The 24,593-nt window shown below is 38.0% G+C and overlaps 3 protein-coding genes, 1 long non-coding RNA gene and 1 pseudogene across 7 annotated transcripts; 4 read left to right on the top strand and 1 right to left on the bottom strand.

Annotated features, from left to right (window-relative positions):
- Positions 1 to 272: 272 nt before the first annotated feature.
- On the top strand, positions 273 to 1,664 carry LOC144519259 (1-phosphatidylinositol phosphodiesterase-like; annotated as a pseudogene). The gene is made up of 3 exons (XR_013502096.1): positions 273 to 474; positions 612 to 685; positions 808 to 1,664. The product of XR_013502096.1 is annotated as a 1-phosphatidylinositol phosphodiesterase-like (transcript).
- Positions 1,665 to 2,354: 690 nt separating this feature from the next.
- Positions 2,355 to 11,207, top strand: tmem176l.4 (transmembrane protein 176l.4). 3 transcript variants are annotated; one of them, XM_078252269.1, is made up of 7 exons: positions 2,355 to 2,444; positions 6,205 to 6,399; positions 7,322 to 7,435; positions 8,211 to 8,267; positions 8,693 to 8,908; positions 9,983 to 10,105; positions 10,777 to 11,207. In XM_078252269.1, the coding sequence occupies exons 2-7, from the start codon at positions 6,223 to 6,225 to the stop codon at positions 10,840 to 10,842; spliced, it is 753 nt and encodes a 250-aa protein (XP_078108395.1). In that variant the 5' UTR covers positions 2,355 to 2,444; positions 6,205 to 6,222; the 3' UTR covers positions 10,843 to 11,207. The 3 variants fall into 3 exon arrangements, with proteins under 3 accessions (XP_078108395.1, XP_078108394.1, XP_078108393.1); XM_078252268.1 differs by lacking the exon at positions 2,355 to 2,444 and adding an exon at positions 2,497 to 2,529 and having other exon boundaries at positions 10,780 to 11,207; XM_078252267.1 differs by lacking the exon at positions 2,355 to 2,444 and adding an exon at positions 2,497 to 2,529.
- Positions 11,208 to 13,886: 2,679 nt separating this feature from the next.
- On the top strand, positions 13,887 to 17,162 carry LOC144518921 (uncharacterized). Its single transcript, XM_078251801.1, has 7 exons — positions 13,887 to 13,944; positions 14,831 to 14,993; positions 15,089 to 15,199; positions 15,475 to 15,531; positions 15,647 to 15,817; positions 16,286 to 16,405; positions 16,801 to 17,162. Exons 2-7 carry the CDS (start codon positions 14,853 to 14,855, stop codon positions 16,876 to 16,878), a joined length of 678 nt encoding a protein of 225 aa, XP_078107927.1. The 5' UTR covers positions 13,887 to 13,944; positions 14,831 to 14,852; the 3' UTR covers positions 16,879 to 17,162.
- Positions 17,163 to 17,310: 148 nt separating this feature from the next.
- LOC144519254 (uncharacterized) lies at positions 17,311 to 23,173 on the top strand. The gene is made up of 8 exons (XM_078252266.1): positions 17,311 to 17,377; positions 18,690 to 18,782; positions 20,022 to 20,201; positions 20,387 to 20,497; positions 20,847 to 20,903; positions 22,011 to 22,175; positions 22,702 to 22,818; positions 23,088 to 23,173. Exons 3-8 carry the CDS (start codon positions 20,031 to 20,033, stop codon positions 23,148 to 23,150), a joined length of 684 nt encoding a protein of 227 aa, XP_078108392.1. The 5' UTR covers positions 17,311 to 17,377; positions 18,690 to 18,782; positions 20,022 to 20,030; the 3' UTR covers positions 23,151 to 23,173.
- LOC144519255 (uncharacterized) lies at positions 21,905 to 22,766 on the bottom strand. Its single transcript, XR_013502095.1, has 3 exons — positions 22,674 to 22,766; positions 22,269 to 22,326; positions 21,905 to 22,118 (listed from the first exon to the last, which is right to left on the bottom strand). It is a non-coding gene; the product is annotated as an uncharacterized LOC144519255 (long non-coding RNA).
- Positions 23,174 to 24,593: the final 1,420 nt, after the last annotated feature.

Here is a 24,593-nt window from a genome sequence, read left to right as displayed (position 1 = left end):
TAACCTAACATCTCCTTTAATACTCCCCATACTTCTTCCCAATAATCTTTCATCTTTTGGCACTTCCAAAATATGTGATAAGCTTTTAGTTATTTTACTGGCAAATGTTCAATAATATCACCACATATGCTGTAAAGATGATATATTCCATGGCTTAGTCATTGTGTTTTTTGTTGCACTGGTGTGGCTGCTTGCATTTGAGATAATTCCTGTTAGGAATCAAATCTAATCTGATCCAATTGTTGTTGTTTTTTAGGGAGTCGCCTTCTTAAACATTCTGGAAACAAACACCACAGTCTGTACAAACATGTTTGATTATCCGACAAGAACAATCAGTCTGAATTATATCACTGATATTTATGGTCCACACCTAAAATTTTACAGATAACCGAGCGTATAAGTGATGGGTTTTTGTTGAGCCATCCACATTCTGACTATTGGAGTGGTTTGCTGTGAAATCTTCCTGGCTATAAGGTATAGTACAAAAATCAATTCCTTTGACCTCATTCTGGTAATAAAAACCTTCCAAGTGTATGCTTACCTTGGATAATGTATTAATAATGTATCCATGCATGAGGGATTTTAATGTGACATACAGAATTCTTTTTTAGATTTCTCATCTTTCTGCAAGAATGATGGCTGGTCACAAGTGTCTCCTTTCCCACTACATTTTGCTGTCTGTTGTGTAAGTATAATAAAGTTTTGAAAGTAAAATACAAGAATATATTGATGGTTTTTAGGATGCCAATTTCAATTTGTGGCTTTGGAGTTATTATAACATCACAAAATCATGCTCTAAATCATCAGTGGTTTATGCCGTGGAAAAGACCTGTTCTTCAGTGACGATGGAAATCTCATACTCCCGGGGTCCTACAATATTCCATGGATGGCAGGCATCGAGAATTTCCGCACCCTCTCTCTCATCACCCTCCCCGGTGCCCATGACAGCATGGCCCTGTAAGGAGGTCCAGAGGCTGAATGCCAGGCCTTGTCCCTGAAGGATCAGCTCAGGGCTGGCATTCGTTTCCTGGATCTCAAAGTGTTCGGACTGGGTGACACCCTCTATGTCATGCATGGGGTCATGTACCAGCACAGCACTCTCAAGGATGTCCTAGCCACTGTCCGAGCCTTCCTGACAGAGTTTCCGACTGAAGCTGTGCTCATTAGAATCCAACCAGAGTCTTTTGAGAAAAATACTGTCAATCAAATGGTGCATAGTCTGATTGGCAACGACCAGCATGTCTGGGTGACTTCTGGTATGCCAAATATGGGTCAGGTCAGGGGGAAAATAGTCTTTTTGCAGAAGAGCACCTTCACACTAGGAATTCCACTCATAGATACAGACGGGAAAGGTCAAACCAAGGTTAGCAACGTTAAAGATAAAGACAACAGAATTATAAAGCAGCTGAACCAAGCCACTGAAGCCTGTGGGGGCGATAATGCGGTTCTGACTTACACTAGCGGCACTGGCTTTGGTACTTTCTGGGGAATGTTTCTGACTCCAAAGAGAGTGGCTGAAAAGGTAAACCCATGGCTCAATCAATACCTGAGACAGTTTTACCCCAATCAGCCCAGGCCATGCTTTGGTATCATCGCTATGGACTTTCCCGGCATTGACCTCATTCAAACTGTTATCAATTTAAACTGGTGGTAATTGTGTACAATGCCCCCATCATGTGTTTGAGAGGTTGAGTATTTGAATCTGATGGATGACTATGAAGTCTTTCCTGTATTGTCCTATGGTTCACACTTTATCGATATATCTAATAATAAAATGTAATCTGAAAAAGTGATACTCTGCTTGTCTTTGTCAGTTGTATCATGAACTGTGTAATTTTGGAAACAATGAAATTTATGACAAAAATAGACAATTTCATTACCTCCTCATTGATGTGAATGGTTACTCACTGATTTGCATCTCACTGGCTTTTGTATTTAGTTTAATGCTGCCTTAATGTGCTCATATCAATACATTGTTGGAATAAGTACACAGATTTATTAGTTTAGGTAAAGTACCAATACAACAACACATCAAAATCCTCAGTAAAATACCGCATTTAAAATCTTACTTCAGTAAAAGTACTATTATTAGTAGATATATATTATGCTACTTGATATTTCTGAATGGCCTATGTAGACAATGTGAAGCTGTGATGATAACAATATTATAGCACAGATAGAATCGTTTGCATTTTTTTAGGTCGTAAAATACTTTATAAATAAAAGCAATCAACGCGGAGTATTCTACATTATCATTGTTTAACGAAACAAAGGGTTAAGTTTCTTTATATTTTCCAGATAGGGGAGAGTACTTCTGGTAACAGCTCTGTCTCTTCTTCCAGTTTCACTACAATAATAACTGCGCAACAGCCTTATAATCGGCCAGACTTTGTCAGGCAGAGTACATTGTTCAGATTTTTTTCTACTCTAACAGACACAAACATGTAAGTCTTTTTGTCATGTTTGATTACGATTGTAAAGGACTCTATTCAATTATAGCCAATCCTTATTATGGTCCTGTACTGCTATGTAAGTGAACCTATACCCCTACGCTACAGTTAGGCCTACGATATTAGTGCTCGCAAGTGTGTTTTTGGAAACTTAACAGGAGAGAAAACATTATCTCAGGCGAATATTAGCTATTAAAAGTACGCTTTAATCCGGATGGCGTACGGCAGATGTGTATTAAAATCAATGCAAGCCATGTAAAAACCAAGATGGCATAACTTCTTCTTCGCTCACGGATTGCAGGGCTCAGTGCTGCCAATGGAGCATACTAAACTGTTGCAATATTGGACAAAAACATTTTGTTGGAGCCATTATGTAGCCTAACTTAGTTTTTTATTTATTTATTTTTTTAATGGCACGCTGGTGACTAGAATGCATATGATGCAGTTTTGTGTTTTATCACTGGGTGGAGCATTGACACAGGGAATGCATTTAGGCTAATCAACAGCGTCAGTACAGGTGTGTGGCAAAGGGGAGCGCAAACAGTTTTTTTACTGTGTCCGCGTGGCTTGACAGTCGTATTGTTTGATTGTATTTAATTGGAAAGACGAATGAAACTTACCTGAAATGAAATGGACAAAATATAGCCTACCCTACGGTGAATGCACCGTCATTAAAATAAATGGGTCAACGATGAAAGATTAAAAGATATTTTAAGGACCCCCTGATCTTCAACAGGGGGTCCTCCAAATAATTGTCAATTTTTGTCAAGGTTTTTCATCAATTTAAATGTCTTTACATAATTCTAACATATTATTAGCAAATATAGATCCCCAGTGATGATAGGCATAGTGGCCTATACAGTGGTGTGAAAAAGTGTTTGCCCCCTTCCTCATTTCCTGTTCCTTTGCATGTTTGTCACACTTAAGTGTTTCGGAACATCAAACCAATTTAAACAAAAGTCAAGGACAACACAAGTAAACACAAAATGCAATTTGTAAATGAAGGTGTTTATTATTAAAGGAGAAAAAAAATCCAAACCATCATGGCCCTGTGTGAAAAAGTGATTGCCCCCCTTGTTAAAACATACTATAACTGTGGTTGTCCACACCTGAGTTCAATTTCTCTAGCCACACCCAGGCCTGATTATTGCCACACCTGTTCACAATCAAGGCATCACTTAAATAGGAGCTGCTTGACACAGTAAGGTCCACCAGAAGATCCTTAAAAGCTACACATCATGCCGAGACCCAAAGAAATTCAGGAACAATTGAGAAAGAAAGTAATTGAGATCTATCAGTCTGGAAAGGGTTATAAAGCCATTTCCAAAGCTTTGGGAATCCAGCGAACCACAGTGAGAGCCATTATCCACAAATGGCGAAGACATGGAACAGTGGTGAACCTTCCCAGGAGTGGCCGGCCGCCCAAAAATTACCCCCAAGAGCGCAGCGACGACTCATCAAGAGGTCACAAAAGACCCCACAACAACGTCCAAAGAACTGCAGGCCTCACTTGCCTCAGTTAAGGTCAGCGTTCATGCCTCCACCATCAGGAAAAAGACTGGGCAAAAATGGCCTGCATGGCAGAGTTCCAAGGAGAAAACCACTGCTGAGCAAAAAAGAACATCAAAGCTTGTCTCAATTTCTCCAGAACACATCTTGATGATCCCCAAGACTTTTGGGACAACATTCTGTGGACCGATGAGACAAAAAGTGGAACTCTTTGGAAGGTGTGTGTCCAAGTATATCTGGCGTAGAAGGAACACTGCATTTCATAAAAAGAACATTATACCAACTGTAAAATATGGTGGTGGTAGTGTGATGGTCTGGGGCTGTTTTGCTGCTTCAGGACCTGGAAGACTTGCCGTGATAAAAGGAACTATGAATTCTGCTGTCTACCAAGAGATCCTGAAGGAGAATGTCCGACCATCTGTTCGTGTACTCAAGCTGAAACGAACTTGGGTTCTGCAGCAGGACAATGATCCTAAACACACCAGCAAGTCCACCACCGAATGGCTGAAGAAAAACTAAATGAAGACTTTGGAGTGGCCTAGCCAAAGTCCTGACCTGAATCCTATTGAGATGTTGTGGTATGACCTTAAAAAGGCCGTTCATGCTCGAAAACCCTCTAATGTAACTGAATTAGGACAATTCTGCAAAGATGAGTGGGCCAAAATTCCTCCAGGACGCTGTAAAAGCCTCATTGCACGTTATCGCAAACGCTTGGTTGCAGTTGTTGCTGCTAAGGGTGGCCCAACCAGTTATTAGGTTTAGGGGGCAATCACTTTTTCACACAGGGCCATGATAGTTTGGATTTTTTTTCACCTTTAATAATTAACACCTTCATTTACAAATTGCATTTTGTGTTTACTTGTGTTGTCCTTGACTATTGTTTAAATTGGTTTGATGTTCCGAAACACTTAAGTGTGACAAACGTGCAAAGGAACAGGAAATGAGGAAGGGGGCAAACACTTTTTCACACCACTGTAGGTAAGGTAGTCACTAAAGTAGCCATCTACGGATACAGATAATCCTAAAATTTACAGTGCCACATGTATGTGTAACATTAAAAGATGATTTATAAAATCATGGCAACAATTATTGTTTTAATAGCTTGGTATTCGATGAAAAAAAGGTGTGTATATATATAAAGGCTTTAGTTTAATATGCAACTTCATCTGCTACAATATATGTAGTAGGGGGTTGCTGCTCCGTCTCTCTTTCAGTTAAGGGGTCCTTGGCTTAAAAACGTAGAAGACCCCTGCTCTAGACATTCAGTATTGTACTTCCCTAAAGTTTGGTGAATCAAAAGAGACGGATGTAAAAAAAGTAAAGGGACAATCAAAACCGCAGAGCTCGTGATATCCTGAGTTCTTAGTATGGGTCAAGCTCTAAAAATGCTGAATCGTGCAATTTCTAAAATGCAACTTGATACATAGGCTACTTTATTAGATCTTTCCTGCCTGGTAAATGTCACTTCCATAGTTTATCATGAGGGCTTTGTGTTAGAAACTTTAAACCTTGAGCCTAATCAGACATAGCCCTGATGAGGTAGTTTTTCAGACTTTAGAAAACTCCCTCCAGAGCCATATGACATTATAGGCTCTGCAGCACTCCTCCTGCTAACTAAACTGATCTTTTTGTGCAGAATTTGTGGGGTGCCCCTTTAACTTCACTCACTATCACACCTCTTAACATAAGTCTGCAAAGCCTAAGGTGCGATGCTGCTAAAAAAGCCCACACATGGATTAAAACAAAGCCTAGGAAGCACTAAAATAGGGCTGTCAGATCATTCAAAAAACACTACTTAATTTTGTAATTAATTAATAATAATAATCGTTTAGATTTTTTTCAGGCTTTTGATTCACATCAACCCCCAATTTATCAACACAAATGACGTTTTTGTAAGTAACGAGAACATTTCATATCGTTTTTAAACAATATATTACTATAATAGTTACCATCAATCATCCCCAATCATTATGTGTTGTGTACATCAAGTTTAACAGCCCGAGTTGTAACAGTTAGAGATTTGGAAAGTGAACTTACCATAAAAATCCCTCCCAGCTTCAGGACCAAATCGTCCGTTTTACACAGCCGTGGAACAGCGGGTCTGGGGGAATAGAAGACAAATCAGCACACATCCTTTAACGTTAAGATGCAGCACATAGTTATTTAAAGGTCAAAGAATCAGCAACATCAACCATGACCTGATACAGTAACATTTAAAGTTTCTTTACTCTCTTGTTTCTTTCAGTCTACAGGAGCAGGCAGGATGTCTGTGACCATGACCAAGGCCGATGGGATCACGGTGTTCACTGTGACCTCTGACCCCCAAAGTGTTTATCCTCCTCTGTGCCAAATCCTCAAAAGCCTTTGCTACAGCCCTGTGTGCTGCTCTGTGTCTCAGCACCTGAGAAGGGTCCAGAGAACTTCTCAGTCAGTACTGGGGGTGAGTTACAACCTTTATATGTGTTTAAGTTGTCCTGTGAACTTCAGCTTTAAAAGCTTGTGTATGCTTGCTCTGTACTTTGTCTTTCCCCACTCAATTCTGATTTCATCTTAGAGTAAATCATCTATTTTTGATCTACTTTCGGTAAAGCCAACACGGAAGTGCCAAAAACTGCAGTTCCTGGAATGGCTACTTGAGGCTGGCTCCAAAAGGGAGTCAGTCTCCATAGACCCCCATGTTAAAATGCTCAACTTCACAGCACAAATGAACATGTTTACGGCCTGGTACAAAAAACGGTTTTGGTCTCTATAGCTAATTTCCCTTTATGACAACTGTACAAGGAGTGAATTTAATTATAAAACTCAACCGTTTAAATTATATTCAGGCTTAAAGTTATGCATAATTAAGGGCGCTTTGAGTGACAGGTGGCTGCCGTCACAAGAGGCGAGCATAGACTAAAGGCTTTATTTGGCCGCCTCAGCTCCATCCACGATCCACCTCTTTGGCCATTTTTGGCGACAGCCAGAGTCACCGGGAGCCGCCCACTTTGAGCTTTCTTTTGACTCTTCAGAAACCTATGGGTGATGCCATGTGGACCACTCTACTACTCCATGTTTCATACAGTCTATGAATTAAACTAAAACAAATTCTTGATCTCTGCCAAAAACGTTATTGTCAAATTTTTCAAACATTTTTCCATTACACACCCACGGCTCTGTACCTGCCTTGGAGCTCCAGGTAATGTTATGTTTATATAGGAAAGCTTCATTTAAAAAAGAAAAAACACTAGGAAACTATGGGGGAAAGTGATCCAATATAACAATAACAATTGCAGCACATGGGTGCTCTCCAATGACCACCTGGTAACTGCAGTTATACTGTACATGTGTTAGCTGTTCATGCTGTGTTTCCTCCTGCACAGGCTCTGCACATTATGGTTGGGTTGCTCAACATCTGCCTTGGAACGATAATCATTTGCAGTATACATGCATGGTCTCTGGAGTCAACCGGATATCCTTTTTGGCTTGGAGGATTGGTAAGAGAGATACTGTTGAGATACTTGTATTTGTTCTTTTGTGTCATAACTAATGTCCAATATAATTTTTCTTACAAAATGTACATCTGTAAACTCACAAGTCTCTCCCAAAGTTAGAGTGAAGACTAATACAACTTTACAACTTGGGGCTGTTCAGTTGATTCCAAGGAGAACCACCTAACAGCTGTCTCATACAGTACAGTGTAAATTAAGACTGATCTCACTTTGTAATGCCAAATTATATTAAATACATAAAATTCACTACAGAGTTCCGAGTCCAATCCAAGCATATTTTAACTGATCGGTATTAGCTACGCTTTTTTGATGTTGGACTACCTTACAGAATTCAGAATATTGTTATTGGACATCTTAATCTCTTAGTTCTAAGATGACATTGAACAGTACCGGTTGCTTTGCCTCTTGTCTGCCATTGTGATTGATGATGAGGGTTACCTAGTTTCCCTCTTGATATTAATAATTTTATAATAATAATATTCTTCTGTATGAGTACTAAACATCTCAAACAGCTGCTTTTTGTCCTCTCATACAACTAACGTTAGTTACAAGACCTTAATACACTGGCCCACAGCGACTAACGTTACGTGAACCCTTTCAGGCTGATGCAGGACTTGACATGATGAGGGTTACCTAGTTTCCCTCTTCGTGCTCCAAATGCTGTTCACTAAATCAAAGATACTGTGAATGACATTTATGAATTTTAGTGTTTGTTTGGAAGAATGGAAGTTTAAATATTTTTCTTTTGTTTTTTCTCTAGTTTATTTTGTTTGGCACCATTGGCATTTTGTCTGAGAAGTACCCCAGTCCATGTCTGGTGAGTAGTTCAGCCTTATAACATCCTCATGCTATCTTAAAATTACTTCTTTCATTTTTATTGTCAACTTACACTTTGGTTTTAGTTCAAGACAGATAAAATGGAGGCTCATTTTGTTCTTGGTACAGAGTATACACACCCACATTGTCTCACATTGATACAGTATGTATATTAATTGGAAAGGGACAAAATATAGAACGAGGAGTATTGAGGTAATGTTGGTTTTGGATAGTGTTAATCATATAAAGTGTAATGTTATTACTCTGTGTCATGAACAACAAGAAATAACTGGAAATGTCATGGACATACATGCAATAATCTGAAAAAAGTAACCAGCCACACAGCTGTTATTAGTGTAAAGGGTAAGATAGTCAGTGACTTTTAAATTCCATGAATATTTATTCTAATATTGTCTTTTATTTTAGGTCATCATCAATGTGATCCTGAATCTAGCAGGAGTTGCTTTTGCCATTACAGGCATCATCATCTACAGCATAGATATGGCAAACATTTATATGTGGTGGATGTGTCGCAATTACGACGATAATTACTATTCAGGCTACAGCAGACAGACTACAACTCCTACTCCTGGGGAGGACATCATGAGGGAGAAATGCTTGGAGGGCAAAGAACTGGTTCTGGTAAGTGTGGAAAATGTCTTCCAGCCGTCAAGATACAAGTTGTACAAACTCATGAGTGGAAAGTAGAGGGCTTTAATTATTATTGTTGATGAATTAATTAGTCCACCGACAAAAATCAATCACCAACAATTTTGATGATCAATTATTGTTAATTTGTCACTATCAAACAAAAATGCCAAACACAAGCTGGTTTCATCTTCTGAAACGTGAGGATTTGCAGCTTTGCTCTGTTTTATATAACTGTAAACTGAATATTTTAACTCTTGGTTGGACAAAACAAGCAATTTAATGACGTTACCTAGGGCTCAGGGGTGGGTGAACTGGCATTTCTCCAGCTACCAATCCACACTGTGTACTTTGGCCCGTACTGGGACTTGAACTGGTGACTTTCCGGTTCCCAACCTAACTCCCTACGGACTGAGCTACTGCCACCCCCAATTTATATATTTTTACAATTTCAGAAATTTTATTAAAAAAATTATTTATTGGTTTGACAAAGAATATGAAAAATACATAGTAATAGAATATTTCTGAAAGTGGTTGGAAGTGTGGTTATCAATCATTGCTATTTCAGAGTAATATATATGGTGGTATTATTAGTATGCTATTCCGTGCCTTGACTAAATAACCAATCAGATATCCTGATGACTTAATGCCATTATAATGGTATGTAGATGGACGTGAAATAAAGCAGTAGTATCCTGCACGTCATTACTGTGTAGAGTTTTATATATTAGACACTGTTGTATTATTTTAGTATTTATTAATTGGCTGTTGTCTGGAAGCCAAATTGACCCTCAGAGATGTTAAAGCTTTAGTCTACTTTAAGAGTGACAATACAATACGAGTCTGTTCGTTCAGGAGCAGCTAAACCAGTATGGGATGCTTTATAGATACAAAGTCATACATCAGAAATGCATCCAAGCTATCAAAATGTGTACCAAAAACATAAGCCACACTTGAATGAAGTGGGTCAAGTAAAAACCAATTCTACTAGTTTTATTAAATCTATACAGAAAAAACTAATGTCTTTACAGATTTTAAAGCTAGCTCTGTTTCTTTGTGTCCAACCAGATGCTTTTGAGAAGCATGTATGCTGTGCTGATTGTCCTGTCAGCCCTGGAGCTCTGCCTCACCATCAGCTCTGCCGTCATGGCGATCAAGGCTCTAAAGAGCAGTGAGAAGGGAGAAAAGGAGGTAGAGTTTAGTAAAATCACATTTCACTGTTAAACCTGTTCATCCAGGTTGACTGAACACAACCACTTTATTTATTTTCTTTTTAAGTTCTTTTGTTGTTTAAATGTTGTGTCAACAGGGCCACAAGGTTCTGAATCTCTGGTCTCACATTGCTAACTTTTAGGATGCCACCTTTCAAATTGTCGACCTGAAATCGTCTCCTTAGTGCATGTCAATAAAAGGAACAGTTCAACATTTTGGGATAGAAGTGCTGCCTGGTGGATTTTGTTACCTTTGGAGGGAGCTAGGCTAGCTGTTTTTTTCCCCCTGTTTCCAGTCTTAATGCTAAGCTAATCACCTGCTGGCTGTAGCTACATATTTAGTGTGTAGACACTAGATTGGTATTGATCCTCTCATCTAACTCTCAGTAAGAAAGTCAATACGCTTATTATGTTAAATGTTGAACTTTAAGAACTGCCAAGTTGTATTTTTTTCCACATTCTGAATTTCACAATAGTAAAAAGAGTGGTAACAGAAACGTAAACAAAAATAAGTATTCAACAGTGTATCTCTGCAGGACATAGGACAGCAGTACAGTTCATGAGTGTATGTAATGTGTAAATATGTTGTTAAAGATTTGAGAATGTTCACACCTTTTTATCGACCTTACAATGTTATTTTTCATTTTTTAGAAGACTGGTGACCCAGAACTCTACAAACCACTGCTGGAGGAAGTCACCTGTAACCCCACAGTCTGAATGAAAATATCTGCTTTGTACTCTAAGTTACCAGGTATAATCCTGTGCATTTATACCATTGACTGTATATCTATGTAAAGTCAATTATTTAGTCAAATTCAGGTGGTATGCTTAAAAATACTTGCACTTATATTTTGATGAGTATGATTTTCTATCGAATAATGTGCCTTACAGTCAGCTTGTGTAGGTAAAAGGGAGGTTCATGAATGTGAGTGTGTGACATTGATGGACAGATAGGTTTTTTTGTTTGCTATTTTACAATATTAAGTCATGTTGAAAAAAATCATCAAAACTGTTCAAACGTGTTATTTGTGCTTCTGCTGTGTACTTTATAATAAACCTTAAAGCCTGACATGAAAATTCAATCAGTTTAAATTTTATTAATTTTTTATTTTTTATTTTATTTAAATTCGATGGATTTACTGGGTTGCAAGTATACACTCTTCTAGTAAATCAAATATTTCAGATACCCAATAGCCACCTTGTTGGTAACCCAGCAGCTCAAAACAGCATATATTTATGTCCCATAAAGAATCTAAGCCTGATTATGGACAAGTTCATCTTTCTTGAACATTTTGTAACCCCATATTCCTGACACATAATCTAAAATAGGGCATGCAAATGTTTGGTATAGTATTTAAGCTAACCAGTAGTACATGTAATATAGCCTACTGTATGCGTGGATACTCCGGAGTCATAGTAACTGAACAGTACAGTTGTGAAGTTTTCTTAGGCTACTTTATACTTCTGTTTCACTACAAATAGTTATTTTAGTCTGGAATAAACTTGTATTTTCTGATAAAAGTGTGTATAGGAACATTATAATATGTTTTAATTGTGAATCATCTTGTTTCAAGATGACGACGACAACAACAACAACAACAACAACTGGTGCAGCAACCTGCCTTATTTTTTTTCATGCTTCAAGATACAGACACTCTTTTCAATGTATTTTTAAAGTTTATTTTTTTTAATTTATTTTTAGATCTGGGTTTTAATCACAGAGTACAAATTCTAGCCAATAAAGTGCAGAGAAATTGTAGACGCAGTCATTTTTCTTGTCAGCAGGAACTGAAACTGTCAACAGAAACAAATCAGCCAAACCACCGTGTAGAGGACATTGGCCTGTCTCACTGTCCCTGCCTAATGATCTGTGTCTTTTGGTGTTGCTTTGATAGTTTCATATGCAAATAAATGACTCCAAAGCAGCTACAATGCATGCCAAATTAGTCACTTTTAATTAAAAGTCCAAGAAAGTTTTGGGGCAGTTTGGGTGTAATGACTAGTTGGAAATGCAGAAGTGGTTTATTCAAAAAAGATGACCTCAAATTTAATATTTTAAAATGGCCTTCTGCATACTGCATCTATCCCTCATATTGAACTAACCAATTTCTTCAATGTAGGCACCTGTGTTTACATACAAGTACAGTGTTATTAACCCTTGTTTTTGCTTTTTCCAACGTTTTACATTTTTTTATTTTTCTTGTACACATTTTCAGCGCTTATTTCTACGTCCCATATTTTCTGATATAAAACAAAAATTTTAAACGGGTCAATGTGACCCGAAGTCCACACAAGGGTTAAATTGTGTTTTACATCTGATGAAGAATAATCCAGCCCTGACATCCACACTGGGAAGCGACAACTTAATATTTTGTCTTGTGGGTTTGGTAGTATGCGCTACCTAAGTTCACATTTCTCAGTTTCTTCGTCTGGAGGAACATTGCACTCATCATCCCCTCAGTCTGTTGTGGTTGGTGTCTTGTGTAATCTGGCCAGGAATTTCCTGCTTGTTCTTTGGTAAATTGCACAATCACACCAGGCCTGTTTTATCTTCGTGCTAAAAACATTTACTGGAAGGCTGTTTATTCTGCCTCATATTTTCTTTAGCAATGTTAATGCCCACTGAGCCGTTTGAATCCATTTATCTGGAGTGATTTTGGATCAATTTTATACTAATTCAGTAAATTCACATTTAAACAGAAATCAGTTTATTTGCTAGTATGGAGAACATTGCATCATAATCACTTCAATATGCTATTTGGGCTTTAATGTATCTTATTTTGACTATGCCATTGCACAAGTACTATGTCTGAGCCTGTAAATAAGTCTGTGTTGTTGAAATGTGTCTTTTAATCTTGCTGTGTATGTGCAGAGAGTGACGACCTATATTTCGTTACATAATGTGCCTGTACATTGTGTCAATGACAATAAAGTTGAATTGAATTGAATTGAAATTAATTGAATTCAACTGGTTTTCGATCTTTAGAAATTCCAATTAGAGAAAGTCATTATGTTTACATTAACTGGAATTCCTGTTAATTGACCGTAGGCTGCTTGAGCCGTAAATTAATTTTAATTCTAAAAGCCCGCTTAAAGCTATAGTGCGTAGCTTCTGTCGCCTCCATGAGGAAATGTAAGTAATGACAACAAAACTGTTGGCGCGTCAACACAGCCATCCTGAGAAATACAGAGAGAGTTGTGTGGAGCTGAAAGTCTTAATTAGCTTTGTAGCAACTCATTTGGCGATGGCTTGAATGTAACAGACGTTTATTATTATAAAAAGGTTACGCACTAAAGCTTTGATGAACGTCCGTTACATTTAAGCTGACAGTGTTGTTGTCATTACTTAGAATTCCTCATGGGGGCGACAGAAAGTAAGCACTATAGCTTTAATATCAAAAAGTTACGTACTAAAGCTTTAATAAAAACACTGAACTAAATTAAAAACCTTTACTGACTCACCCCCTGACCTAATGTTCCTCTACATTAAATTGGTGTTAACATGCAGATTGGGGAGTGAATCCATGAAAATAGTTCAGCCTCTGTGGCATTGTCTCGGCAACTTTTAATGCCACTTTGCGGTGAAAGAAGTCTAATTTCCACTGCAGGTCTTTCACGGTATTATTTAATTGTGGCATTGCAACTTTTTCTTAAGCTTCTTCCAGCACTGCTTATTGCTTGCAGTTTGTGGAAATGAGGCTTTTATTTTTGAAGAAATGTTCTAGTGGATGGAAAATAACATTGTTGTTGCTGATAATGAACATGGGCTGCTGGCAGAATAACCAGACCGTCACAGGTACAGCATCAAACCCTAAACAGGTGAGTTCTTGACACAAAGACACTCATGACTGACAATAGCTTAAAGGAGACAACATGTTAAGTGAGCTCTGAAATGATTTTTTTTTTTTTTTTAAGTTTGGTTAGTTTGCCAAAATTGAATTATGTTATATTGTTTCTGTGGTGAGAAAGAGGTGCGATATGGTGGTGGGATATCTCAGAAAGTGGTTTTGAAAAAAACACTTTTAAGTAAAACAGAAAGTGCAGGATTTTCTGAGATGGTGAGCTTTTGCTTAAAAGAAGAAAAAGAAAAACAAACCAACCAGCCTCCAGATAATGAAACTTTCATAGTTTGTATGTCTTTGCAAAAGGTTCAATAGATTTAGCGCTACATTTAAATGTCATAGAAGTACACCCTACAACAATGTGACAAATACTTAAAATAACTACTGTTTGTAGCTAAGACACCTCCTTAGAGAAAGCTTAATAAGCAGTTATAAAAGTGAGACACACTGTGCTTTTACTTTTCCAGCTAAACCCTCTGCAGCATATTTCAGTTACTAAATAAAGAACTTCCAGCGAGGGACAATAAGTGTAATCTTGCTGCTTTATAGCAGAACCACAGCCGTAATACACCTGCATATTTTTTTTATTTGGATTTGATAGGGCTGTTGATAGATACCAGTGACTTTCTGTTTACTTTGGCAGTTGCTAAAGACTCTAAGACATTCTCCATTCTCCTCTACAAACACCCACCCCTCTCTCTCTCACACACACACACACACACACACACACACACACACACACACACACACACACACACACACACACACACACAAGCAAAACAAAATGAGTGACTTAAGAGCTTCAACCAAGAACAGAATTGGTTAAGAGGAATGGAGAAAAATCTTCCCATTTTGTGTTCCAGTTGTGTGTGCAGGACTGTGAAGATGACTGTCATCACTGTGGCGGCTGACAGTAAAAGCATATTTCCATCATCGTGCCAAATCCTGAAGACTCCTTGCTCCAGTCTATTCTACGGGTCGGTGTACCACGGGCTGATGCAGACTAGTGTCACTACAGCATTTGGGGTGAGAGGAATTAAAATAGATGTATTCACATACAGCTATTAACTGGTGGTCTTAAGTTGATCAAGTATAAGACAATTGTTTTGAATCTTTCACAGACTATGCAGATCATGGTGGGCCTGTTCAACATCGGACTGGGGCCAGGACGAACCAGTACAAATCCAGGAGATTTGACCAGTTTAGGTGCTGCGTACTGGCTGGGTGCTGTGGTAAAAAAAATATTGTTAATATTAGAGCATATTACTGTAATGTCTCTTGTTTACAATATTGGAGTTAGCTGTGTTATGAGAAACTTTTACACATGCAGGGAGTTCCACACCGTTTAAAATTTGTTGTCAGAGGATTACCTCATCAATGAAATTGCTGAGGTACACAATGGAGCAAGATTGTTTTATGATATAACAACGCCTACTGGAAAGCAAATACAATAGTTTCTGCTTGATTGTCACTGATATGAGCTGTCTGTTGCATGACTTCTCATCAGTTCATCGTAACTGGAATCATGTCCATTGTGGCGGGACAGTTCCCTTCTCCCGTCTTGGTAAGTAGAGTGACTCCACTGACTAATAAAATAAAATATGCACTGCCCTGTAAATAGAATATTATCAAATACTGCTTAAATTGTACTTTTAAGTGACAGGATCTTTCCTCTGCAGATGGGCTTCACTGTGTTTATGAACATTGTTGGAGCGATCTTTGCAATTACTGGCATTGTGCTGTATGCCATGGACCTGGGAAATGTCTCTCTCCTCTGGATGTGTGGGAGCAGCAGCAACAATGCTGATCAAATTGGTGACAACTGCAGAAAAGTTGCGCTCTTTGCCCAGGTAAGCAGACTTCTAAAGTTAAACTCCAAAACACAATCTAATTCAATATTAGGGGTGGGGGGAAAAAAATCGATACAGCATAGTATCGCAATATTTTCCATGGCAATACATGGACGTCGAATATCGATCTATTATTATATATACGTGTTGTTCAGTTTGTCTGCTTGACAATCCCATTTTGCAGCAATAAAATTGAAGTGAGATGAACAAACAGAGAAATTTATCTTTTTAGATAAAACAGATGTTGACAAGGTTTCCTTTTGGGGACATAATTTGAAATTGGAAAAAAATGTAATAAATTGCAATATATCACAGAATATTTCATTATGTTTAAAATTGCAATAATATTGTATTGTGATGATATTGTATCGTGAGGCCTCTGGTGTTTCCCACCCTTATTAATATATATATATATATATATATATATATATATATATATATGTATTTTTTTGTTTTCTCATCCATCAGACTGTGTTGACATCCATGGACAACACACTGATCGCCATGGCAGCTCTTCAGCTCTTTGTCAGTATAAGATATGCTATTCTGGGCATCAAGTCTCTGAGCAGTGACATGAAAAAGGAAGAGGTATGAACCAAGAAGACAATACACAAACTGCACACAGTACACATGGAGTAGCGTACACCTGGGTGGTATATCTGTCCTGGGAGAGGGATCCCTCCTCAGTTGCTCTCCCTGAGGTGTCTTCCATTTTTCTTTTTTTAGGGAGTTTTTCCTTATCCGATGCAAGGGTCAAAGGATTAAGAGAGCCCTCTGAGGCAAATTTGTAATTTGTGATATTGGGCTGTAATAAAATGAACTTGACTTGAATTATATTCAGGAATGTAAAGCAAGTGTAGGAGCAGTAATACCAGCTGTAGTTGCAGGAATAACAGCAGCAGTTGTTGTAGTAGGGATACCATTTAGCCACGTCTTGTACTGTATTCTGTTTTTATTAAGTCATTTTTTTTCTGTTCAAACAGGGGGATGTTGAAGACCAGCATCCACAGTTGAATGAAGTCCTCCTGACCGGTCCTGGTGCTCAAAATCAACTCAACTAAACACATTACTGACTTTGAATACTTGTACTGCTTGTGCTTTGACACACTCAACTGCTGAAAGTAATCAAAACTGCTTTATGTCACAAGGACATGTTTTTTTAGTCAGCATATGTTTTTTTCTATCTATTTTTAAAGTAAAATTGCTTAAATTAAAACATGTAAAATGGTGAAAACTGTCTAAAAAGACACTGCTGTTGACTACTTCCTTTGTAATGTTTCACTAATGAAATTCTATTCATGTCAAAGGCCAGATATCTCAAAATCTCAATAAAATCCAAACTATGTGCATGGGTCTGTTAATTAGCCTATACCATAGGATTTACTTATTTTGATTTGTGTGTGCAAATTACATTTGAAGAGATATGTTGGTACGGACGCTTTTATTTTGAAGAAACCAAACGTGCGACAGGAAGTTGCCTATCAGTTTGTTTGCTTCTACCTGAAATCATCATCGACAAACCAGACGGTCACAGTTATAACTCTGTAGCCACGGACCCAGGTGAGTTCTCTGCACACACACAAACAAACACATAGCCTCATTGACAGTAACTTGAACTTCACAATAAGACAACCTGTTTATTGAGCGCTGAACTGGGTGATATGTATATTTTGTTAATGGTTATCATGTTTTTACGGTCTGCAAGAGAGAGGGGAGTTATGGAAAGAAAGATGTTATAAACTTGATTTATTTTATTTATTTATTTATATACATTTTTAACACGTGTGTGTGTGTGTGTTGGTCGACATTCAAGACCCTGATTCTTCATTTTTGTGAAAGTTTCTGTTGCATCCTTTTTTGTGTTAGCTTTAGGACAAGAGGTTGAGATGTCAAACACAACGAAGTGCAATACTGTAAACTAAACTTCCCTCCGTCCAAATCACAAAACCCGTTGTGCCTAAACCTGTAAAATTTACTTTTAACATCATGATAGATGCCATGGCCTACTTGCTGTGAACCTTATCACAGGTGGCCTATCAAATAACTCGAATAACAACTGGTATAGATGTGAATGTTATTCAGTGAGTCCATAACTTTCACTTGTTCTCATTTACTGTAATCAGTAGTCTTTTTTTCAGTTGTGTCTTTAGTCGTTTTGAGTGTCTTTGTGTTCATTTTATGTCTCCTTTTAGTTGTCACGTGTCTCCATTGAGTTGTTTTATGTCTCCTTTTAGTTGTTATCTGTTTTTGTCGTTTGATTGACATTCCAACAACAAAAGGTGTGGCCACCACCAGCATCAGATTCCACCCCTCCAGCCCCGCCCCTGGTTAATCAAAATGTAGAAGAAAATATAGCCTATCATACAGTTATTTTATTATTTTACCCTGATATTGTTTTTGTGTGTTGTGAATTATTTGCCTGCATTTCTGTAATAACCTCTAATAACCATGCCTACATTGGTTATCAGACCCCTGTGTAGTGAGTTGTTGTGAAGAGAGCTCAGGCTAGCAGGGAGTCAACCCTACTACCAACTATCAAGGGACTCTATTACAATACACTTACAATAGTAACAAAAGTAACACTGAGGTGTAATTTTTTCTTATCTATAGTAAGCCCCAAACTTACGTCACCTTTTGTCTTTGTGAAACCGACGTGTATAATCCCCCCGCCTTTTGGTCACCTCGGACAACATGTATAAAATCCCCACAAAGAGTAGAAAAGTGCAGTTATCGCTTGTGTTTGAATGTGTGTGTGTGTGTGTGTGTGTGTGTTTCTGACTGCCGCATGAAATGCTCCACCACCATAATCATCTGTTTTCTTTTCTTCCATTTGAAAAGTAAAGTTTTCTTCAACAAAACATTCCTTCCACAGATACAAGTGACTTATACAGTTTTGAGACAGATACACTAACCATTAGTTCAACAAACACACACGTGTGTTGCTACCTTGCTGTACCAATACAAGGTAAGGTTGGTTATACTAGACTTGCACTGATTAGGGGTAGGGGGGTATAGTATCGCGAATATTTTCCATGGCAATACTGTATCGATACACAGACACCAAATATCGATCTATTATTATATACGTGATAGTGAGTGTGTTGGTCAGTTTGTCTGCTTGACAATCCCATTTTGCAGCAATAAAATTGAAGTGAGATGAACAAACGCTCAATGGTGTTTTAAGCCCCCAACGTTGACTTCAAGGCACCTAACCTTAACCCTAACCCTAACCTTAACCTCAAGGGCAAGTAATTCAGACAGTATTTTAGACTCTTTATATGTTTTTATTTTATTTTTTGAGATTAAATAATGTCTTTAATATTGGGATAGAAATTATTTTGTATTGTGATGCCGGGCTATTTATTTTCATAACTATATATATATATATATATATATATATATATATATATATATATATTTTATTTATTTCAATTATTTATTTTGTAATGTCTCCAGAAGGGAGACCAGGGCAGGTGTGGAGGTGACCTGTTATTTAAAGTTTTAATCTCCCGCTGTCCGTCCTGTCCAGTGGTTCTTTTAACCTGCTTTTAATATCTGGCATTCTTTTAAACAGCTTTTATATAACCGAACCCGTTTTTTTAAGGAGGTTTTTAAGTGTTTTTCACACGAGTGGGCCCCTTGTGCCCGTGCCCCAACCCTGCGTTGCGTTTTAACCCAAACCTAACCCTAACCATTGCCTAATCCTAGTGCCTACAACGTTGGGGGCTTAAAACACCAAACACCTGAACAAACAGAGAAATTTATCTTTTTAGATCAAACAGATGTTGACAAAGTTTCCTTTTGGGGACATAATTTGAAATTGGGAAACATTTGAAGTTGGAATAAATAAGTTAATAAATTGCAATATATCGCAGAATATTGCAAAATGTCGAAAATCTCAATAATATTGTATCGTGACATAAGTATTGTGATGATATCGTATGGTGAGGCCTCTGGTGATTCCCACCCCTAGCACTGATCATGTACAGAATATTGCTAGGCAGTATCAATGTGTATATTTAGATCCTGTCCTAGTTTTAGTTCAGTTTGTAGTTAACATATTTGTTATTTAGGCTATGTTTCCATTAGACTTTATTTAGGCTGGTTCACTTGGCTGCTGTAACACTGCAGTTGGGACTAATACAGTACTGTATCTTTCAATCTGTCCAACTTTACATCTCTAAATCTCCGTGTCATGTTGCAGGTGTGAGAGATGACCATCTCTTCTTTCAAAGACAAAGGAGTGACTGTGGCGACTGTGGCGGCTGACAGTAAGAGCATGTTACTGCCGCTGTGTCAGATACTCAAGTCTCTTTGCTACAGTCCCATGTGCTGCTCAGTGTACAAGGGGCTGATGCAGAGCAACGTGACTGCAGCTCTTGGGGTGAGATAAACTAAAATTAAGATAAGATCAAACTTTATTGTCTGTTCACACAGAATTTTCTTCTTGCATCGTCTGCTCCAACAATCAACCGTTTCAACAACTGATTTATTTGTGTGCAGTATTAACTGGTGGTCTTAAGATGTTAAGACAGAGAGATTTAATTGTTTTGATTTTTTTTTTTACAGACTATACAGATCATGGTGGGCCTGTTCAACATTGGACTGGTGCCAGGACGAACATACATGTATCCCAAGGATCTGACCAGCCTGGGAGTTGCTTACTGGCTGGGTGCTGTGGTAAAATAACATTGTTGTTTTTGTTTACTTTGAGAGCATATTTATTTATTTTGCTCAACAGTACTAAAGCCACACTAAATAGTAAACAATATATATATATATATATATATATATATATATAATTTCCTGATGTCTTTTTCAATTGCCATAACTTTTTCAAATGGATTGAAATGATTTAGGATTTCCTATAAGATATAACAACATCTTCTGGTTCTGTTCATGGAAGTATTACTGTTTTTTACATAGATTTTTGTTTATTTCTCTTTCTTATAATATATTTAAAAAGAAACAAGTAAAAACTGTGTTAATAATTGTAATTATTTTAACTGAGCTGTCCCCTCTTTCTCAGTTCACCATAGCTGGAATCATGTCCATTCTTGCCGGCCGGTTCTCCTCTATTTGCTTGGTAAGTAAAGACTAGTAAAGGCCCTCTCAGAAATGCACCCCCTTATGTTATGGCTGCTGGTCTCATGTCTGAATAAGCACCCTTTACAGTAACATACCGCCTTCTTAAATCACTGTAATGAATTTAATATCTCATCATCAGTTGAATAACCCATGACACACTGTGAAAGAGCTGTTTACTTGAATGAATCAATCGGTAAAACCAAATTATCCCCTCGCAGTCTGGTTAAAAAAAAGAACCCTGTACAACAGTAATAATCTGACCAACAATTTCTTCTTATATTTTTTACTTTTTATTCTTTTTTAACTTGATATGTGTGTATTCACTGCGAGAAGTGTGGCTGAGCATCACTTACACCTCTATGTTAAATCTGTTAGTGATGCAGCTTGTGAAAGAACAAAGACAGGCCCGTAGGCATGGGGGTTTTGGGTGGTTTAACCTCCCCTCCCCACTGCCAAACGTCTATCATTTTAGTCCTTTTTTTTTAAAGTGTCTTATTAAATAACGTCTGTCGATAATTTGAATCCCCACGAAATAAAAATAATCTAAACCAAAGCCCTAATCTCGTTTAAAGCACCACTTCTGTTCATGTGTTAACTGGCACGCGACAAGTAACAATCTAATGTCTAACGTATCAACAATCCACACAACTAACTTTATGCACACATAGCAAAATATGTGAGGCCAAGGACATCAAAATGAAGTATTTGAACCTCATAATTAAATACAAAATGAGGGAAAAACTGCAAAATGTCCACTTTTTGAACAAAAAGAACCCCCCCCCCCCCCCTGCCACTAGGCTGGCTACAGGCCTGAAAGAACATGGTTCCTCCTCACTATCCTAACAGTTCCTCCCGGCTCCCTCTTGCGCACCAGGTGCCAAAGATCACGCGAGCACTGTGGCTCTTTCTGTAAATTTCCTCTGATGTCTGAAAGCTGTAAGGAACATTAATGCAAAAGACACTGATGTCTGAATGACAAAAAAAGAATCATACTTAACAGATGTGTAGCCAGCAATGTTATGTATTTCATCTATGAAAAGGGCTTTAGACTAAAATGTACACTATGAAGTCAAAATAATCAAAAAAATGGACTCTTTTCTTTCAGGTGGGCTTTGCTGCTTTTGTGAACATAGTCGGATCCGTCTTCGCCATTGTTGACATCGCGCTGAATGCCAAAGACCTGGTAGATGCCCCTGCCATCAGGATGTGTGACCTGTACATTGGTCACAGTTATTATGGCGACTGTGAACATGTGGCATATTATGTGCAGGTAAGCATGCTTTTAAAAGATAAGGCTGGTTTTATGCTACAGTCTTCTTATTGTCAACAAAGAAAACCAATGTTTAAGTCAGTTTCTCAATACCTTCCAACTTCTCTTCCCTGTCTGTGGCTCTCATCATCCCCAAGCTCATTCGTTCCTACTGAAGACATACATTTATAAATAAATAAATGGTGCACTAATACATTTATTTTACAGCTGCGGATTAATACACAATTGGAGCTTTAGTGAGTTTTTACTGCAGCAGGATGCTGTATGTGGGATTAAGTCACAATAAACTACTGTGTGTGTCTGTGTGTGTGTGTGTGTGTGCGTGTGTGTGTGAAATTTAACTAAAGGATCAAAATAGAGAAAGGGGGTAGGACTAGAAAAGTTTGATTATGAACTTCTTCCTACTCCTTTTTGAACATGGGAATTTTTTTTTTATATGTTCAAAATAAACTACTACTAGAAACTACTACTAGAAAATCCTTTTTGAACGAATCTGACCTCTTTCTTTATTTCTTGTCTATGTCAGCGCTTGTTGACAACCATGGACATTACTATGATCGTCCTGGCTGTTCTTCAGCTGTGTGTCTGCATCAGCTTTGCTGTTCTGGGCATCAAGGCTGTGGTCAACAGACAGAGGGAAGAGGTAAGAACCAAGAAGACAATGCACACAATGTACACAGTCCACATGAATTAGAGGACAGCTGGGTGGTATATTCAGAAAGCTGAAGAAGCAAAGTATTAGTAGTACGAGCTACAATAACAGCTGTAGTTGTTGTAGTGGGGATTACATTTTGCTGCATTTCTGGGGCAGTATATTCACATTTTTAAATTCAGTAGAGTCACACTGTCAAAAATCTCAACTTGAATTTGTTTTTGCTTCATGAAATGTCATTTTTGTGTCTGTGCAAACAGGGTGATGTTGAAGATCAGCAGCAACAGTTGAATGCAGTCCTCCTGACCAATCCTTGTGCCTAAAATAAACTCAACTAAGCACATGGAAGCATGACTATGAGGCATTGTAATACTTGTGCTTTTACACTCACTTTCTGAAAGTAATCAAACTGATTTATATAACATAAGGACACGTTTGTTCTTTCTGCTTGTCAATAACTTTTTGAAGTAAACTTGATTTAATAAAACATGCTAAAAAAAAAAAACAAAGACAGTTTTCAGCTGTATTGGTAAAGCCAGATATTTTAAAATCTCAGCAGATAACTATGTGCATATTTACCACAAGAGGTAACTGAAAGTGTAGGTTTTTAGTGTATTGCTCAATTAAAGCACCACAATCTGTACCAGCGTTTTTATGACTGTTCAAGTTCAAGGAAGAAGTGACCTAACTGCACAGGATGGATGTATAAGCTGTGCTTTCCACATCCTCAAACACACTGAGCAGCAGTCCTGACATCAAGAATCATTATGGTGGACTGACTCCACTAGAAACTGTCCCCGTATGTCCCTCCTCTCGAGCCACATTCTCTCTTCCCCAGGTCCCTCCATTGCCATTTCCCACCCATCCACCAGATGCCCTCGGACTCCTTTCCCCATCACCTAACTTGCCTAACCCCCCCCCCTCCATCTACACACCTGTTCTCTCCTTCCTCATCAGCCCTGCAGATATTCAGCCGGGCCATTCTCACTCTTTCACGGCAATTTTGTCAAAGTTGACATGCTCTTCATGTCTGTGCTTTTTGCAATCCGTTGTCTGTTACCTGAAACATGGATTCTGAAATGTGTTACCTGCCTGTTTTAATGTCTGTTGGACTTCCCTTGGATTCCCTCGTCTCCTTCATGATTTTCTGTACCTGCAAGTAAGCCCATATTACAAGAAACAAGACTTCAATATGCAGAGATAAAAAATGAATACATGTTTTTTAATGTTTTCTGGCAAGAGTAGGTATCCAGTTTTGACGTTTCTCTTTTTTAAGATAAAGGGAGCAATTTTAGAAATGCTAAAAAAAAAATTTGGTATATGATGTATGTTACTTATTATGGGGTTATATTCCTATCTTTATTCAAGAGTGCATTCTTTCAGTTTGAGAGCATTTCTCACTGATATTATGTTCAGATTTTGTAATAATTTCCTTCAAAACCTTGCTCTCACACTCAAATAGTCACTGCTCGCGCTTTGATTTGCTCTGCTTGTGCTCAAACTTTCTGCTTGGACTCATATGTTGTTGCTTGTGTAGCGAGTGTGTACTCTCTCTCTTGCGTTGTGTTGTGTTACAGACAAAGCCGTCGCTCTTCGTTGGCTATGACAGCCGTTTATTCTGATAAATAGCAGAACAGTGTTTCACAATCACATTCGTCGCTATAAAGAGCTCCAGTTAGCATGAAACAGGCTACTGCAGACTGGTTAACAGTATTACACATGACATTAACAAAATACCAGTATGAAATCACAAAAGTAGACAACTG

This window comes from Sander vitreus, chromosome 6 (assembly GCF_031162955.1).
Source record: "Sander vitreus isolate 19-12246 chromosome 6, sanVit1, whole genome shotgun sequence".
Taxonomy (NCBI): domain Eukaryota; kingdom Metazoa; phylum Chordata; class Actinopteri; order Perciformes; family Percidae; genus Sander; species Sander vitreus.
Note: the sequence above shows the minus strand (reverse complement) of the source record. Positions and strands in the feature narration are given on the sequence as shown.

Coding starts and splice junctions, on each gene's coding strand:
- tmem176l.4 (XM_078252267.1), top strand. Junction 7,436..8,210: donor CTTTTTGGCTTGGAGGATTG/GTAAGAGAGATA, acceptor TTTTTTCTCTAG/TTTATTTTGTTTGGCACCAT. Junction 8,268..8,692: donor AGTACCCCAGTCCATGTCTG/GTGAGTAGTTCA, acceptor CTTTTATTTTAG/GTCATCATCAATGTGATCCT.
- LOC144518921 (XM_078251801.1), top strand. CDS start 14,853: ATGACTGTCATCACTGTGGCGGCTGACAGTAAAAGCATATTTCCATCA. Junction 15,200..15,474: donor CGTACTGGCTGGGTGCTGTG/GTAAAAAAAATA, acceptor ACTTCTCATCAG/TTCATCGTAACTGGAATCAT. Junction 15,818..16,285: donor AAGTTGCGCTCTTTGCCCAG/GTAAGCAGACTT, acceptor CTCATCCATCAG/ACTGTGTTGACATCCATGGA.
- LOC144519254 (XM_078252266.1), top strand. CDS start 20,031: ATGACCATCTCTTCTTTCAAAGACAAAGGAGTGACTGTGGCGACTGTG. Junction 20,202..20,386: donor ACGTGACTGCAGCTCTTGGG/GTGAGATAAACT, acceptor TTTTTTTTACAG/ACTATACAGATCATGGTGGG. Junction 22,819..23,087: donor TCAACAGACAGAGGGAAGAG/GTAAGAACCAAG, acceptor CTGTGCAAACAG/GGTGATGTTGAAGATCAGCA.